General features: G+C 35.9%; 1 protein-coding gene across 5 annotated transcripts in view; it reads right to left on the bottom strand.

Annotated features, from left to right (window-relative positions):
• The window catches only part of CFAP43 (cilia and flagella associated protein 43), a 42,166-nt gene that overhangs the window by 20,077 nt on the left and 2,546 nt on the right, over positions 1 to 19,543 (bottom strand). For 3 of the 5 annotated variants that reach the window (XM_027647984.1, XM_027647982.1, XM_027647981.1), the window contains exons 4-19: positions 16,714 to 16,881; positions 15,638 to 15,788; positions 12,711 to 12,861; positions 11,099 to 11,161; positions 10,592 to 10,668; positions 9,748 to 9,879; positions 8,531 to 8,647; positions 7,335 to 7,415; positions 6,355 to 6,503; positions 5,712 to 5,815; positions 4,567 to 4,707; positions 3,623 to 3,792; positions 2,718 to 2,870; positions 2,128 to 2,258; positions 1,255 to 1,420; positions 583 to 681 (exon numbers count right to left, since the gene is read on the bottom strand). In XM_027647984.1, coding sequence (XP_027503785.1) covers positions 583 to 681; positions 1,255 to 1,420; positions 2,128 to 2,258; positions 2,718 to 2,870; positions 3,623 to 3,792; positions 4,567 to 4,707; positions 5,712 to 5,815; positions 6,355 to 6,503; positions 7,335 to 7,415; positions 8,531 to 8,647; positions 9,748 to 9,879; positions 10,592 to 10,668; positions 11,099 to 11,161; positions 12,711 to 12,861; positions 15,638 to 15,788; positions 16,714 to 16,881 — 2,053 coding nt within the window. Of the gene's footprint in view, positions 1 to 582; positions 682 to 1,254; positions 1,421 to 2,127; positions 2,259 to 2,717; positions 2,871 to 3,622; positions 3,793 to 4,566; positions 4,708 to 5,711; positions 5,816 to 6,354; positions 6,504 to 7,334; positions 7,416 to 8,530; positions 8,648 to 9,747; positions 9,880 to 10,591; positions 10,669 to 11,098; positions 11,162 to 12,710; positions 12,862 to 15,637; positions 15,789 to 16,713; positions 16,882 to 18,934; positions 19,507 to 19,543 lie in introns of those variants that run through there. The other 2 variants (XM_027647986.1, XM_027647985.1) reach the window with 2 other exon arrangements.

The following is a 19,543-nucleotide window of genomic DNA, read 5'->3' on the forward strand; positions in this document are numbered from 1 at the left end:
TCACATTTTCTAAACTCACAAAGTGCTAAATCCCCTCTCTGTAGACTGATCTTCGCACTCTTACTTATAAAAACTTTGGTTATATAACATATTCACCTCAACTGTAATCTGAAATAAACCTCAGGGGTTTTTTAGTTAATGGCCTATTGTTGAGTATTGATTTATTGGTGCTGTAGTATTTGTTATTCTGGCCCTTGGGAAGAAGAGAGCACCTGCTTGGTTTCTGGTAATAATCTGTGCTGCTTTTTGACATTTAGAATAAAAAAGTCTTTATAAGTTTCTAAAAATGGCCAATTTCTCAGGCTTTTTTTTGCCCTTTTTTTTTTTTTTTTAAATTTATTCCATCTGTAGAAGTGGTCTTTTGGTCTTTAGAACTCCTATTGTGCTGGGCATCTTCTCTGATGTGTTTATAACCTTGACCTAGGATTTCTAAAAGTCTAGATCACAATGCCTTAAAGAAAGGTCCAAATCTGATAAAAGCTTTAGAAACAAGATTCTTTTACAGCATATAATTTAGCAGCCCAAATTGGTAATGACTCTTGAAAACTCTGTCTTTGATTAATACTTGTTCTGTGAAAGTACCTTCTGTATTTTCTGACCTATCCATGTCATGTCATTGGTATTTGTGACGTTTCCATCTTCTTCTGTCACATCTACACTGGAAGATTTGAGTGGTGCCTCCTGAAATTAAGGATAGAAGCATCTAGCTCAGGTACTTAGAGAGAATAAGAGAGGCAGAAATTAAATAAAAAATGGACTCACATTAGAAACACCACCACCAGCACCAAATTACAATGTTACATTTTGTTCCCTAACCAGTCTCCATATTTGATCCTGCAAACCCTTGCCATTATGCAAAGTCTTTTGACTCAAATAGGCTGTCTGTACTAATCTCCGTAACAATTTTATTTTATTTATTTCAATAGAAAATTATACAGCTAGTAACACGTGATGTCACAGTAACATCACGCTGGGAACAGCAGTAACTTCACATGAGGAGAAACCGACTCTCACAGAGTTTTCTGTGGCTGAGGAAACCGAGTGAAATTAAAGACGTGAATGTCATCACAAAATTATTTCATTTCTTTGATAGTACTCTTCCACAAATTACTAATTAAGCATATACAGCCTATCCTCAGGGGTATTATTCCACTTTAACAAAAGGATCAGTGTTTGTTTTGAGGACAATTTTTATTATGTGCAATTTTATGATAACTATCAAACACTTTTTCCCCATAAAAATAAAGAGAACACCTTAAATTTCTCTTCTGAAAGTGATTTTGATGTGGATCCTGGGTCAAACTGCCATTCTGCCATAGATTTTAAAACAGCATTTTCATTTGAAGTAGACTTGTTCAGTATATCAAGAAGAGATTGCCAGTAAAAAGCAGCTTCCTCAACTTCAGTTTTCTTTATCTTCCTAGAGAACAAAAAGAGAACTGATGTATTCTTTGTGTATTATGGAGGCCAAAATATTAAATATTCTTTATAATACAATTACTAAGTTGTTTAAAAATGCCTACTTAATATTTTTACATATGATTCATTATTGTTTGAGTTCTAGAATTGCACAATTAAGTGAAGTCTCCACAGAAGTAAAATTTCTGAAAGGTGGATTACCCAGATTCGAAAAATTGCTCTGATGGAGTCATCTTTAATCTGTGCATCTACCTGAACATTTGTTACACCATAGAAAAACTGTGGCTCAAGCGTCTTTTATTCCTGATATCTGCTAAGAGCTCTCTATAGCCACAGTTGAATTCCCATTAAAGCTGTGATATCTCCTTATGGCTGAGTTAGAAGAGTATCTCAGGAGATTATACTCCTTTCATCCCTGGAGAGCCCCTTCCAGATGGTTTGAGAGTGATAAATTTCATTGTGGGTGAAACTTCTCAGAAGATACTCCTACATCTTGTGCTGCAACCATAACCAAAGTGCAAGGCTCTTCCTGAGCTAGGAAGACCAGACCACCTCTAAAGATGAGAGGAGTGATTTCATTTCTATCCAATTCTTCTCCTTACTTGGAGATAAGAAAAAGGAAGTCTGGAACACAAATGGATGCAGAAATTTATCTGTCAGGATATAGGAATTGACACCATCAACACTGATCTGGCTTTTTATACATACTTCCATTTCAGACACACCAGAGCACCATCATTTTCATCATTAACGAGGATGAAATTGCCATCCAGTGAAAATATCATGGATCTGATTCCCCCTCCTTGATATGAGTGACAATGCTTTCGAGCAAGTATATCCTAGAAAAGTCACATGAGCAGTATCAGCAACTGGGTTTTTATAGTGGGATATGTCTGTAAATTACTTTTAAATTTAATTTTAAAAAATATTTTAATGTTTCTTTATTTTTAGATAAAAGTCAGTCCAAAATGACAATACAAAATACATAAAATACTAGGATTTATAAGGTTAAAGGCTTTGATTACAGATGGGGCTAGTTTGTATATATTGATTTTGCAGGACATGAGGAGTAGCAAAATTATCTCCTCTAAGATTTGCTGAAGAAGAGTAAGTAGTTTGTATGAATGTACATGTGTTCATTATAAAAACAATTGTCCTGTATAATGCTATACGTTCAACAACGTTTTTCTGGCCCACCTTATATTCAAGTAAAGAAAAGTTTACAGTAAAGGAAAGTAATTTTGACATCTCTTTGTCTGTGTAAACCAACCAAAGCCTGTGCCCAGACACCCACCTACCATAGTAGAAATACTGTAGATAAACAAAACACCATCTTTTGCTCCTGCTGCCAGCCACTGGCTGTTGGGTGATACACAGAGGAAACCTGATCCAAACTGATTGCTGGGAATCATCTTTTCTGATGAAAATACTGGTGGATCTTCCAACATATTCTGCCAAACAAAAAAAATGTTAGCAGCAGTTCAGATGATGGAAATCTCTCTGCCATTTTGAGAAGACTAACGAGGGCTTTGTGGATTACCACATGCATTGCAATTTAAGCTGCTGCTGGATTACTGAGCTCAGGGAGCAGTACTACTGCTATGCTGCTGATTTGCTTCTCACCTCTTCAAAAGGGTCTATATTCAGTATGTTTGGGCCTGGAGTTTCTTGGCTCAGAAAGGATGAGACATGTCAGGGAGGAATGCTGACCTTTGGAATTCACCTTCTTACTTGACTTGACTCTTAAACTGGAGGAGACCTGAGCTGCAGAGAGCTGCAGTTCAGCTGCAGGCAGTGACAGTGGCTTCCTGAAGCGTCCACTGCTTCACTGTGAGGCAGGGCTGGGATGGGTCTGCAGTTGCATCTACGAGTCCTGGGCTCACGTTGGCTCAGTTCCTTCACTACCTGGATATTCTGGCTACTCAGCAGATGCAGAAATACACAGCTCCAGCACAGAAGCCACATGTGAAGTGCCTACAAGCTGTACGAGTTTTAAGAACCAATATAGTAGAACAAGGAGATGGCTTTTGCCAGGTTTCTGAGCAGGTGGTAGGAGACTGAAAGTTGATGAGTACAGATGGAGTAGGCATTTTTAGTGGAGAGGATTTAATTAAGATAAGATTCTGCTATATTCACTTCATCTACATCCTTTGTTTGCTGGTATTTAACCACCACTCAAAATAAACCAACTCTAGAGAATTACCTCTTCAGAGAGATGGTATTTACAGATGAAAGGTGCACAGGTACAGAAGCCATACACAATGTTATCCTTCAATTTAACCGCTGAGCTCAAAGGGTAATCCAGCTCATACTGCTTCTTTTTAAAGGCACTAGCATTAAACATTCCTTGGTCATTCACACACTTATCATTATCTAAAAGATGGAAAAAATAAAGAGGGAGGAAGAGGCATCACTACCACTAATGCAGGTGCTTTGCCTATCACATAATTATGAAAATGATTCCCAGCAAGAAGTGAGCATGATGTGAGTTTTCAGGGAAGTGACTGGGAATTAAGATACTTAGATTTAACACTAACTCTGTGTGTTGTGCTGATGAAGCACACTGAAGTGAAGCAGAGCAATAGCTCTAATGGCTCTAAAGAAGTACTAGAAACAGTTTATCCACAGTGATGTGACAATTTGCATACACTAATTTACCCTGCATCTTGAGCATTATGTCAGCAGTGCTAATCAGTTCGCATGCAGGTTCATGTCATCGTTGCCTTCATCTAGAACTTGTTTTAGGCATCTCTGCCATGTGGAACAAACAGCCTGGGTGGTATAGGTTAAAACAGTGACATTCACATCTTCAAAAGGGCATTTTATTCTTTTTGGTTCTTTAATTTGAGCTTTAAAGGGAGACCTGAAATTAAGGCTGATAAAACACCTGATATTAAGACTGAAATTAATACAAAACTTGTTGATTTTCAGCAACTTTGAAAATCAAGCCCCATTTTATATGTCTAAAAATAGGCACAAGAAGAAGCCCAACAACAGTGAATATTTAAAGAAAATACTAACTTTGTTGAAAACTACTTTTTAAAAAGTTTGTAAGCTGCAAGGCCTTTTAAAAATCAAATAACTAGAAAATCCGACACTAGGCTTTTTGCCTTAGAAAAAGATCACAGTTTTTATTTCAATTCTTACCTGTTGTGATTGCTGAAGAGAGACAAAAAATTTCCAGTCTTGCTCGTTGGACCTCTGCTACATTAAGAAGTACCATCACTTCAACTAAGTCATTCTTAAGGTCAGAAACCACAGAAAGATCGAGCACTTCATCTGCTAACACTGAAGCAGGTAAGGAACACCAATGGAAATTGTTACTGAAGCATGGTAAACATTGTTTTTACTAAGATATCAAGTGAAACAAAACCAGATCCCTGTTCTGAATAAACCCCCGCCCAACCACCTCAACCTGGTTTCAGGAAGTGCTGCATGCACACAATACACTTGAGGCATTGGTTGCTGAGAATCCCTAAGCACCAGAGTGTTATTATTACATTAAACATTCAAATATGAGTTTACATCCAGCTTGAATTGTAGCATTTTGGAAGCTGTCTGCTGATAACTGCCAGATAAGGCACAGACAAATCCTCCTCTAAGAAGCCAGACAGATAATGAGAACATGATCAGGAAAATTATGAAAATTATTTAAGGAGATAGAATTCTGTTTGTTAAACCTATTATAATATAATGTCCTTTATACCTAAAATTATGCTAAAGATCTATAAACACAGCTGAGATCTGTAAGAATAATGTTACTGGAATTGAAACAGATGTGTTCTGTAAGAATAAAGTTATTTGAAAAATAAATGTACAAATTTCACATTTTTTTCTGAGTTAAAATTCCATCATATTTTATTCTTCACTATCAACAAGCAAAGCTGACAATTTCAGCAGTGCCCACGTTAAAGATCTCTGCAGTGGAAATTTGTAACAGGAGATTGCACACAGCTACCTCAACCAACAGTTTTTTAGTCTAAATTCTCACAAAGGTCTTTAGTTCTTTTGTGCTGGAGCTGTCATCAGTTGGTCAGCCAATCCATTATTTTCCTTGTGACTCATAAAAGCTCTGGAAGAAGGGGTAGTATTGGTACATTTGCTATCTAAAATTACAGAGGAAAAGAAAAAATAACAAAAAAAAGACTGGCCTGGACAAAATAGGTGGGAAGAATACCTTTAATCCTCCAAGAAAATAAGTATAATGAAAGAGAATGCCTTAATCTGATCAGCAAGTATACTTAAATTACAGGTAATAGTGAAAAGAAAATTAATGCTGTTACATATATTACCTATATATCCCAGAACTTGGAATAATTTTGATGGCCGAGCATCTAGAATAAAGACATGTCCTTCTGTAGTTCTTGCAATGAGGAACTGGCCACTCTGATCATAACTAGGCAAAATACAAACCCAGAAATCAGTTCAAAACAGTCAATAAAGAGTCAAATAATTTTACTTCCATAACTTGCTAACTTCATTGAGAGCATAAACACAGCTGAAGGCCATAACTTAAAGCAAATGAATAAATAACAATGGTAACAAAAATCCACCATATTAGAAGAGATTACCAAAAGGCTTAAACTTAGCTTCACAAAACCTCAAATTTATATTCAGTGAGAAATAACCCTCTAAAGTCAGATACATGGGATTGTCCATAATTACTGTGTATGGTGATCTTTCACAAAAATATCTTATACATCAGTATCTTCAGTGCTCAGTTAAACCTTCTTAAAATACAGATTTCTTATATTTCTCTCATATAAATCCTGCTACTACTCCTCTTGCAAGCAGTTCAGAAGATGTTAGAAAAAAACAGAAGCTGTTAAAATATTTTAATTTGTTATTCTTAGAACAAAGACTTCAATTTTCAACTAATATCACTACTCAAGCAATAAACCAACAATATTCCTACCCTTGTAACTCCATACTTACTGCAAAGACAGCACTGGAAAGTTGGAAAGAAAAATTCTGTGAACAACCCGTGGAGCTTCAGCTTTGGTAACATCAAGGAAATAGATTTGACCTCTTTTGGTCCCTACAGCAACACTGTTGGAGGAGGGACAGCAAGCCATAGCAGTTGCCTAGCCAAGAAGTAAAAGACACTTAACAGTTCCACATATTTTTATATATTATGCTATGTGTTAGTATGCAATTTCTTTTGCTCTTTAAAGGTACCTAAAATTTGAAGTAGAAAACCCAAATGGTTTATCTAAAAATCAATTTTTTTAACAAAGAAAGTATTTTAGAGACATCATAGGAATTCTACTTATGCTCCATAGCTACACATCAAAAGCTAATTCTGTTCTTTTCAGGAAAAAGAACCCCACCATTATATCCACTATCCAGATTTTAAGTGAAAGAAGTTTCACCTAAATAAGATAGCGAGTGCACTGTTATATGTACAGCTGTTACAGAAAGTGATTTTTTTTCTTACTATGTCAGATTTCAGGGTTTAAATGTATCTTTCATGAGGGCAAAGCATTAATAGTTAAAAATACTTTTATCAACTCAATTCTTAAAACCTCTTTTTCAAATCAGTCAAGGCAAAACCTAAATGTTTTTATACTCTTGGAACTTTTCTGTTACTCATTAAAATAAAAAAATAATAAAACATATAATAAAAAAACCATGAAAATTTAGACGTTATTTACAAATTTGTGCCTAAAGACACATCACTAGAACATTTGGTTGAAATGTTTCCTCTGCTTTATGGTCAAGTTAAACACATGATTAGTTCAAGGAAACATTCTGAAATACAATATTTTTTAAATCTCATTAATGGGTTGTTCAAAGACATTACTGAGCTTTCACTACTTATTGATCCAAATCTGTGGCATATTATACTATCAACTGAAAAATATTTTTAAAAAAATTAAGTATCAGTCACTATATAAGCTCCTGGTTGTATGTACCTCAATATCAAGGTTTAGCTTGCTGAGGCAAGTTCCATCTTCCAGGAACCAAACTTGTACTTCACCTGAAATTGTTACAGACTGTTGAACAGAGAAAAACATAGTCAAAAGAGGATGAAATAACCAAATAGTATGGAAGTGACTAGTGATCTCCTATAGAATATAAATTCAACTGATCCCTGAGCATAGCAGATCAAGGGTTACTAGTTTCACTTGAGATTATCTAGTTTTTCCTCTAAGTTGCTGAAAGGTACACCTACCTAAGGAAAACATTTAGTAACTTTTGTGAATTGTTGCAACTACAGGAATGGTCTTTAGCAGAATGAGACAATTTAGGACAAAACAAATAAGCTGGATAAATATTAGCATTTCTACCTTTCTGCCAGCAATAGAACAACCTGCTTACAATTTTCTTTGCTTAGTAAAGAGCTTGAGGAGAGGTCGTGTTTTCTCACATGAAAAATGGTGCATATAATGGTACTTGAGTTCTTCTTATATCCAGGAAATTTTTTAATTCCACAGTAAAGTAAGGCTAGAGATCACTCAACCCTCACATGACTCACACAGAATCAGGTAAAATTTACTGTTCCCATGCTAATGGCAACAAAGAGATTCAGCCAACTCAATTGACTAAGACCTCCTAATTGACTAAGGTCTCCTAGGCTGGCCACATGAACAATTCATGGCCTGAAAATGAATTGCTGGCTAAAATATATGTCTTGCAGGAGTAAAAGACATAGGAGGAAAACAAACTATTTCTCAGAATGCACAGATCCATGAGTAAGGCCTTCTTTGTCCCTGGACCCAGGATAGAGGTATCTCTCAGGATGTTCCAAATTGTGCAAAAGGCTGAAAAGATCAGTAGAAATTTCTTTTTCCGACATCAGTTCTCTGAATTGAATCCACCTTTTGCTCAGCTATCTTCCTTAACAATAGTAAATCACACAAATCAGCAGCAGAACATATACAACAATTTAGCAATCCATAAATTATCCAACCTGCACTCCAGGGCAAATTCTGACCCTTTTATAGGCTGTTCCTGAATTAATGCCATTTCCTTCCTTAATAAGAAGTTATACAACTGTAACAAATATCAGAACCATCCCAATTCTGCAAGGCCTGTACTTTTATGCCTTTCCACATATTGGTTATCTGGAAAGAGACACTTTTCTATAGAAAACAACACAATTTCTTACCACACAGTACTTGTTCCCTGGAGTAAGAAAATCAGCTGCCACAAAACAACTGCTGCATGTGTCCAAAAGTTTGACAGCTTCTCCACTGTGGGCAGGTTTGTAACTATAGACCGGTCCCTGACAAATAAAGAGAAATGGTCCATCACCGGGCTATGAAATTTTTCATTAAAAGCTTTCAAAACTTCAACAAAACCACTCATCTTTATGAGCTTCACTCTTTGAAGTTTTATATTTGACTCTAAATTGAGGTAAAAAGTGCCCAGTAGGATTCTTCTGAATTTCGCGAATTATATTAATTTATGCTAGCTGAAGATGAGATTAGTTCATTTTTGAGTGATCCAGCTAGTCACATTTTCAAGTTTTGTTTCTCAAAACTGCTTTAATAAAATAATGTAAACCCACTCAATTTCATGTTACTCCAGAAATCAATAAATCTTCTAAACCAACACAAAACAAAAATCATAAATCTTTAGCTTTAAAAGATGTTTTTATCTAAATATCTTAAAGCCTCTTAGAAACAATTCGTAGCTAATATTGAGAAAGGCTTTAGAACTTCTCTACTCATTTTACAAAAGGAGAATGAAATCAGAGAAAGTGTGAGCAAAGTTACCATTGCACTGCTGTTCTGTACACAAAACCTCACACACACAACTACAAAAACAGAGTTTTAAAAATGACAATTTAAGTTATTTACAGTCTGGGAAAACAGGTAGAAAGAATTTGAGTATTTGGGACCCTTGTGTAAGATTTCTGGACATCAGGCTGGCTAAAGAAGGATCTTGGACTGGGTTGCCAGACAACTTCATGCACATGTGGAGAACAACTACTGCAGAGTCACAGTAGGTCTGATATATCCCAGCTACACTTTTCTTCCTGTGCAGGCACACATCAACCCTACAGTTCATCCTCAGTAGGTCCTCTATGACCCGGACACACGGGAGATTCTGACCATGTACTCCACTGTGCACACAAGTATTTCTTTCTGTTGGGAAATCCCAACATTAGGCACTTTATATTCAACCATCTGTAGGAGGCAATTGTTCTGTGCTTCATTAAAAGTCTTCCAATTTTCAGTAAGAACACAGAATGGACTATGTCCATCTCTCATATAATTTGTTGACTTATGTGATTACATTAGACATTTCATACTAATAGTATCAGCATACACAGAGAATCACAGGAACATCCCAGTAGTGCTGTTATCTCAAATGCTATACCTGGTCAGTGACAAGCAGAAGACTGGCGTAATCAGGAGAGAATATGAGGCTAGATATGGATTGTGAGATATCGGCACAGACTTTCATCTCGTACTGCAGATCTTTGATGTGATAAAACAATAAAATGCCATCCTGTGCAGAAAGGTACAAATCCACGTGAGCTCTATGTCACTTATACTATCTGGCAAACTGAAGTGCAAGAATTTCTGAAAATCTCTAAAGTAGCAGTGTTTAAGTGAATCCCATCACTAACGCTCCTATTTGTCTTCAGTATCTCTAAATCCGAAGGACTCTTACCCTGGATAATAAATCTATTGAAAACAAAGGTGTTCTTTAATACAATTCTTAGTAACAGCCCATGCTGGATAACAACAGACTCTCTCATCAGCTAGTAGTTAAGATTTCATATTGTTCTTTTTGAGATAGTATAAGAATTTGTCCCACTCTTAAGCAGGAATGTACAATGACATTGTCACATTGGTTAGATATTGAGTTAGATTTTGCACAAAACAATTTGGCAGTTCTCTTGGCCATTTTCTCTCCTTTTCTATATTTTGTCCATCCTTCTATCTGGTTCCTCTACAGTATTCTTAGTCTTTTGTTAAAAACAGGATTGTCCTCTTTTGTTGCTTCTTTGACTACAAAACTGGAATCTTTTCACACGCTACTCCCTTGTCTCAAGTCTTAACAAAGAAAATATAGACAACACCAGACCTTATAGTCCTGCAGCCCTTCACTTTTTCTATCTCCTGTTTTTGTGGTGAACTCTGCAAATATGCTCCATTTGAATGTTCTTTGATCTTCACACAATAAGAGTAAGTTAAAAGCATAAAGGCTGCCTCACCCTTCCAGCTGCATATAGTCCTTCATTACAAAATGCCATGGAAAACATTGGGTTTTGCTGATCATTTAGTTCACCACCTGAAGGCACAAAACCAACAAAAAATGCCAAATTTAATTTTTTTTTTGTACTGGGAGCTCAAAACAAAGTGTTTGAAACAAACCCTAAATCCTAACTCCAATAAATTACAAGTGATTGCAGTTCTAAACAAAAGTTGCTAAAACAAAGCAGTAGGGAACCTATTCTAGCATCACTTATTCCAATTTAAATGAGAAAGAACAGAAATTATTTCACTGCCACTGTTTCTCCTGAGGTTTTAATTTAGCTGCCTATTAGCACAAAAGCTATTAATCTTTTGTCATGTAAACACACATAAGATTGCCGACAGTGTGTCTTACAGAAACCAGTGTGAGATGAGTTTTTCTAACCAGCTGTACTCACATATTATTACTCCCAGACATCAGTGGTGCTGCCCAAAAATCTATTAGCTTGATTTGAACATGGAAATACCTTTCTTTTTCTGTACTTCTCTACGAACATATGACACCACATCCGATATTTTCTGCATGTACTCTACACAAAAGAAAACAATTTATAATGTCAACATTGCTTGTATGTCAATATTGCAATCAAAGTCAGTTGTATTCCACTCTACTGAACAAAGGCCAGGTTCAGTATACTATATTAAAAATGTGCATTCTTTCCCAATATCTATAATTTCTGCCATCTATGCAACTGAGCAAGCACAGTTCTGTGATTCAGCTTACAGCTGTAAAAGGGAGATAGCAATACTTGCCATGGAGAGTGGTACAGATGAAGATTTATCTTTCTTCTAGTGTTATGTTATTGCTATTTCTAACAATGATTTTTAAAAAAAATTTGATATATTTACAAAGGAGACTTCAGCCAGTCTGAAAAAAATGCCCAAGTGTAATGTTGGGGCTGCTTATGATTCTGTTTGCAACACCATAACAGGAATTCAGCGTGTGCCTAAAGATGGACATCCACTTAAGCATTCTGCTAAATAGATACAGATTGCAGTATGTTTTAAATTAAGCAGAAGCTTCAGTATAATATAAATACAGACCATCTTTTTATACAGTTTTAGGACAGGTCTTAAAGAAGAATGTACAGGCCAAGAAAAAGCCCAAATGGCAAATATTCCTGTTGCCTTCTACTCAACTGGCAAAAAAAAGTTCTGGTCATACCTCAGCTTTTTATTTTTTGCTGATTTTCAACTCTTGATTTGCTAAATTTAACACTGATAGTTTTGAAAAGAGGTTTGTTGTTTGTTTTTTTTTAAAAGCAGCCTTCCATTTTGGTGATAACTATCAAAAGTGAAAGTCAGGGATACTTGCTACAGCTCAAAAAATCATGAAAAAAATTACATGAAAAAAAGAAGAAAATAAGATGGGGAATACATATAAGGCAGACAAATTGCCTTGGTAGGTTGCAGTCAATCACAGGTCCTCCCATTCCAGAATAAATTAAAAGCAGATTTCTTTGTCTGAAGCCAAAGACATCTTCTGTTCACTCTCTATGTTCATATGTTCTGCAGTAAAGTCTATGTAAGAGTTGACATTAAGAAATGCTATTAAGCAACCCTACTTCAGTTTTGTTGTTTGAAGACTCATAATGAGTCCTCAGAGATCACTTCTAGCAACACCTGACATAGCAAATGAGGATTATCCAATATTTCATGAAAAATAAAATAAATTATTGGTATCTAACTAACAGTAAAAAGACTGTGTCTAGCTACTATACAAATAGTTTAATGTTAATCTAGTATGGCTGGTTAATACAATCTGGGCTCCTGGAAATACAGTTACTTCTATCAGTTTTGATGTACTTAGAGGGATTTTTTCTTTTCTCTCTTTTTTTCTTTTTTTTTTTTTTTCCAAAGAAAAACAGAAGTCAATTATTGGGACAGAATTGACTAAAGAAACACACACAGAAGCTCAAAAGACATTCTCAAATGTTTACTATACTAAGAAAAGGGTTCTGCAATATAGCTTTATAATTTCCGTAAGGTACACAATAGGACAACAGAAGAAAGCACAAAAAGCTTTTATCTATCCACTTTCCTCCCTACTTGAATAAAACACACATAGCTATTTCTTACCAGGTGGGGGTTTTGGTTGAAGAATAGAAACTCTGTGTTTGTCAGCATCAATTGCCAAAATATATCCTTCTTTACAGCTCATGTATATTTCTGAGGTTGCAGTCCAGCAGTGGGCAGTGGGATGTACAGAAGTCTTAATACTATTTCTAGGCTTCAGCATGAAAATAGACAAGTTCAATCAACAGTTGACAAATACCTTTGCAAGCAGTTACATTCATTTCAAGGCAAAAGAAAAAAAAGATCATTACCTCATAAAGTCTGACCACATAACCATGTGGTTCTTGCATACTTGGTACTACTAAAACACACTTTGTTTGAATAGCTTATCTTATTGTATAATCCAAATTGCTCTGTAAAACAGCTCTTTCATCCTTCGTGTCATCTGCAAATTAATGCTAGAAATATCCCTGACCCAGACTTCCTCTGTGCCTTGAGCTTCATTTTGCTAAAAAAACTCTCATAAATCTGTCAACCATAAAACAGGAAGAACAGAACTTCTCCACCAAATATTATTAAAGATAGAGAGTGACCTGTTCAGATACAAGAGTAACAGGGGTCATAAAAATACCATGATAGGAAGAACCAAATTAAAGAGAATTCGGGGAGAGGAAGAGGGGAACAAAACACAGGAAAACCTTGGGAGAACATTTAAAAGAGATGATTCCAAGCACCATGCACCTGTGCCAAACTGGTGAGGAACACTAAACAATAGGATGGATGAAAGAAAAGAAGATTCTATAATTCTATAAAACACCTGCTGTCTTACTAAAGGTCCTATAAAAAAGAAAATATGGATGGACTTGTGATGAAAACATACGATAGAGATTCACAAGTACCTAGATTGGATTAGCAATATATGCCAAGGATTTGCTATATGATTCTGGGTAAGTAATTTACTCTTTATGCTTACAAAGCATTTTTAATTTCTCAGGGGAAAAATGTTACAGAAACAAAGTATATTAATATTTACTTTATAAATCAAATAGGACTAACAGTAATAAATCTGTAGCAAATAGGGCTTTACATCACCCAGAGAAACATTTAATATAGGCATTTTCACTGATTTTATGAGGCTTGAACATCACAAATCTTTGGGAAGGTTGTAACTGAACTTCTGCAAAACAGAAGCTCCCTATGTAAACACAATTTCTGTAATGTTCTTTTGTACCCGCTGTCTTTACACATCAACTAGGTAAAATGTGCTAATCCTAGGATGAGATTATGTAAATCCCAAACCAGGTTGCTTCTTGAACTGTGCATTGGTATGGTGGTGCATAATAATAATCATAATGTTGTCTTTTTTTGAACTTCTCTCCCTTTTGAGGAGCACCTCTTCAGGGGAAAAAAAAAATCCATGATGGCTCCTTGCTATCAAAAAGTTTTATAAAAAGACAATGGAATAAAATTGGTGGTAGAGATGAAGTGGATTCAAGGGGGCTTGTCATGGAAAAGCATATTAAGAAAACTCAGGTCCCAGCTTTAAGAAATACAGAAACAAAACTAAATCAATCTAATGCAAGAAAGAAAAGCTGTAGGACATTTCAATTTCTTTCCCTCTGCTGCCCCACTGTGGTTACGCTTGGGTACATATCCAACCTCAGCATGTGGTTCTAGAGTATGGAACACTGACACATTTCCAAGAAGCAAACAATCACACCAGCAATGGGCTTCCTTTTCTTGCTTGCCTCTCACACATTCCTTAAGAGCGGGATACAGCCTCCAAGGGCCAGGGAATACAGCTTACTCCTTTAAATAATAGTCTGAATAAAAGGTTCTCCACTTATATCAATGTGAAAAACATTGATCTCCACTGACTCGGATTTAGTGATAAAGAACAAAAATCCTTCTGTTGAATTCTGCTGAGATAGGGAGAACTTCTTCAGGCCCTGATACTACCCCACTACATTCAACTGAACGCACCTCATTAACCACCACAGGAGAAGTAGGTTGTCTTCTACTAATTGAAGTAGCATTGATGATAGTAGAGAGGAAAATAACTCCAAAGTATTTCCAAAAGCAGAGGAACAGATTTTAGGCCAGAGCCAGATAATTGCTCATGGACATTTGTATTGGTACACAAACCATCAGTGACAGTAACCATTGATAGATCTGCCATAGCAGCCTGTCACTTTATAAAGACAGTGAAGAACAGTGGTTATAGCACCTCTATTTTGGACAGCCTGGTTCATTACAGCAACTGTAGTCTGAAGATATCTGGCTATCAGAGGAACTCAGCAATCAATGGTCTTAATCTTAGAAGAGAATTCCAAATTTGCAAGTTAAATGTTTTCACACTTCTAGTTGGTAGTCAGGTGAAAGGAGATTTCAAACAAAATGAGAACACTTTTGAAGCCTCTCATAAGAGGTATTTCAAGGGAGGCTAAAAAGTAAATGATCTAATACAAGTGAGACAAATGGCCATGTCCAACACTGACAGTGGTATGGAAAGGTATTTCAGAAGCAGGGGTTGCTGTCTGGAATAAAGCCTTCAATGTTTCCATATCTTGAGACATTTTGAAAGTAAAACAGAAAGCAACCCCAAAAGGAATTAAGGATACCTGAGGGTTACTAATAGTTTAGCATAAGAATAGGTTTTCAAGGTTTCAGCAGGTTATGTTAGCTTGGGAATAGTTAAATGCTGACACACTTCATGTTTCTTCTGGGATACAGTTTTTTACCTCCACTACAGATATGTTACTGTGCTAGGGCCTGTGTCAGAAATCTCAACATTGCACTGCACTATGCAGCAGCATTGTGCCTTCTCCATCTCCTGTCAAAATGGATTTCAAAAATATTGTTGAGATAACAGATCTATTTACTGGGTTGTACCTATTTAACAAACGTTAAAATTATTAATTTATTAACACCTATTTGCATAGAAAGTATAATGACTTGGAACAGTAAAAAGGAAAAATTTCAATAAGTACCACGAATGTTTCTGCTTCATCTCCTACCAGTCCAGCAATGGCTGAAACTGGCAAATCAGGGCCATGGTATGGATCATCACTACGAGAAACGGGGAAAAACAAATCCTCATGAGGACTTATGGACCCTTGTTCATCAGGGAGTTCCACAGGGCTGTGAAAAAGTAAAAGACACTGTCTGAGGAGCAGAAATATGTATAATAAATGCTGATACAAAATAGAGAAATATGTTTTCAAAATGGGCTTTATTTCTGCAAAAGTAATGGAGAAAAAGTGAATAAATATATATATAAATATTTACACATGTATTCTGTAATGAGAAAAGGCACAGAACCCTTCAGTGCTCTTTTCAGATTGCAAATTAAGGCCTTGTCTATACTTTCATTAGTATAACTGTGTCAGTGGCAATATGTTGCTCATATTAATAGTTAACAAGATTAACCACAGTTGGGAATGGCAGAGTATGAGAATGCCACTGAAAAAGCAAAATACTTTGAGGACTCCAATTTGAATGATACACACTACTTTTATACCAACCTCAAAAAACATTTTAGCATACAGAAATACTAGTTTAGTGTGCTCAGTGAATTGCATTGGCAGAACCACCCTCTCTGGACTTGTAAATTAGCCACACAAGTTGGAAATTACATAGAAAACTGATACTGCTTTTGGGACAATTTGTGATTACAACAACATGTTGTTTAACTATACTTACAAAGAAGAAACGGATCCAAATTTGATGGTGTCATAGCCACAAAAGCAATGCTCAACATATCTACTTACAGAAAAGCAGAGCAGGCACTACCTTAATTCAGCCACGCAGCTTTTCATGGAGGCTGCCAAAGCAGCTGATTAGTATTAGCTTCATGGTGTGCATAATCCGGTCATGTGAGTGGTAAGAAACGAAATCATAAATTCAATTCACTTGATTGACTAGACAGATTCATAGTGCTTGTGATTTAGCAATTACTAGATGAACTGCACTGGATTAAATCCTTTGCAAATAGATGTGTTGCTAGTCTTAGCTATTAAAATATACTTCTATATTTTACTCTCAACCTAAAGGGTGTTTCACTTACTTTCGCTTAAGGTGATGCTCGTCCTCAATCCTTTCAATGTGCCAGATGGTAACGGAGCTCTCGCCAACAAAACACAGTTGTTGCCAATTCATAGGGTTAAAACTTAAAGAGGTTGCTGTTATCCCTGGCTGAGAATCACTGCACAGGAGGATATTTTCTTGCCAGTTCCTTCATTAAGGAGAGTAAAAGAAAATAAAATCCATTAAATAAGTAAAAACATTCAAGCCAAAGATTTGGATGTGATTACGACTGACGTTCAAGATTCAGTTTGGAAAACAAATACCTCGTCACTGACAAAAAATTGCTGCTGCCAAACAAATTGAGTCTTCTTGAAAATGAAAAGGATGTGGTTAATTATCCACACATAAAATTATTACTGCTAGAAAATGAATAACTAACATTTTAGAAACATTATCATGCGCTTCCTCTTGTGAAAAAAACAAAAGAGTCGAGAGAAATGGATTTTTTTTTCAACAGTTCCATCAGCGACTACTCAAATGGGCCTAAACAATTAACTCTTCAGCACCCCAGCCTTGCTTAACACCTCCATAACATAATGACTGTAATGCTTGCAGCGGGAAGGTATCATAATTAGGAAATAAAACACAGCCTGTGATTACCTATGGATTAATTTCTTAGTTAATGCAGTAATTTTGTTGTGAATGCAGACATACAAGCTATGGCTGCATTAACTAACTCGGGCACAAACCGGGGTAGAATTTGTGTGGAGCTGTTATGTATAGCTGACAGAGGCCTGGGAAGCTGCTTTCCACTGACTTCTCCTTTGTCCAGTATATTTTATGTTTTGTCCACAGCTATTTTATGTTCTGATCATGTAATTTGCATGTTTTTCCATTATCCAGATTAATTCTTGATTGTGTTTGCATTTTTAGGTGCTGTCCAAGAACTGATTAACGTCACTTGAAGAAAACAGTTAAAACTGTTTCTTAATTTCTTGGACAATATATCTGACTGTTAATCTAAATAACATTTATATCTTTAGTATTTGTCATTATTGGTAAGAGGAAAAAGCCTAAAATGCATACTCTGCTGTAAATGGATTTAGTATAATCCCATTATTCTGGCCTGCAATAAATTCACTCACAGAAATAGATTAGGATGCAAGACAATTGTTAACATTGACAGCATGTGCAAAAAATGAGAAGTATTCACACGTATACAGTAACCCTCATTAAAATTACAGGAATCTATAAGCTGCAATTCTGAATTTCAAAGATATAAATGGAGATTTCTTTCTAAAACTCTGTCAGCATGTTCTCGTCTCATACCTAACAGATAATGCCATCCCTCTTTTATAGTAGATCATTTACTAAGATCTGAAACTATATGGTACATGTATCTGAAAAAGAATCTGGCATTAAGGCTCTCTTTTGTACAGAAAAGAATAAAGATCTAGGGATAAAATATCTCAGGTAAAAGGCAGCTTTTAGTTATCCGTACACTTTCTATATTTTGAGACCAACAAAGCTTTCAAAACATCTCTTATATCTCTGATTCCAAATTAGTTCCTTAAAATACAGGAGCTGTGCTATCATCATACTGTAATGACACCTTAAGGATGCTAAACACTGAGGTTTCTATCATCTGTACACACACATTTCTACAGTGAATGCACAATATAACCCAATTACAAAAATGAAGGTCCTGATTTCACAGTAAATTCACACATCTCTAAGTTATAAATTCTAAGGTTAATATTGTAAAGTAATTGGATTTTGTTACTAAATTCTTTCTGACTGGAATGTAGGGTGTTTTTTAATGACAGTTAGGTGCTGATAGTTGTAACAAACTGATTCAAACTGGTTAAAATTGTTTTGCCTTGGAAATTGCCACTATTTTAAAGCATTTAAACATTTCTAGGTATTTCTGTTTTTAAGAATAATCTAGAGAAGTCTGTCAAGATGGTGGAGTTTAGTTTAAGTGCACACAATGAACACATTGGACCAGCTGTGTCATTCCTGCTGTAAGTGACAAATGTGTCAGCTCTTGAGGCCAGCGAGGCTGTCTTGCTGGTTTCTAGTGTGATGTACACACAGACATCCTTCCTGAACAGCAAACGTTATTCTTCTTCATAAGGGATAAAGAAGAGGCATCTGCAGTAGTACCTACTATCGTTACTAAAATTCTGAAGTTACAGGAGCAGCTTCACTGATCATTGTACAAGAGAAGATCGTTAATTTGGGAGTATACAAACTACTACTTGTCCTTGCTCGTCTTCCTTCTACTCCACCCTCCCACTCCACAATCAATGGGAGCTTGCTGGCAATGGAGGCAAGAGCAGGACTGTATTTTCACAGTACAATTAAAATATTAAATATTCCAACTTTCTGTATCTGCACAACATTACATATTTTCAGTGACAATAAGCAGAGAATTATGTTCTAATCCAGTAATCCACGTTACTGAGCAAAATCATAAACCAGAACTAAGATCAAGCAAAAGTAATTAAGAGGACCACTGAACAGTCTAGGGGGACAAACTAGCAGAACTCAGCTTTAGAATCCCTTTCCTCTTTTCAGCAGGCAACTTTCTTCCACAAACAGCATGGTGCTCAACTTCCAACAGTGAACAGATAGTTATGATGCTGAAGACTTTGGAAGTACTTCAAAACTCAAAATTTGGAAGAAGGTAGAAGATAGCTCTGGTAAAATTAACAGCCATTTTGACTAATGCTAGAAAATAAACAGCAATTTTGGTTACAGAAAGTTTGCAGACAACAATCAATCAGGAAAAAAAGAGATGACGGCAACCAGTATGTGTTCTACATTTATTTATATATGCTAAAAAAAGCACACACACAAAAATATGA

Source organism: Corapipo altera, unplaced genomic scaffold (assembly GCF_003945725.1).
Source record: "Corapipo altera isolate COAL_440 unplaced genomic scaffold, ASM394572v1 56, whole genome shotgun sequence".
NCBI lineage: Eukaryota > Metazoa > Chordata > Aves > Passeriformes > Pipridae > Corapipo > Corapipo altera.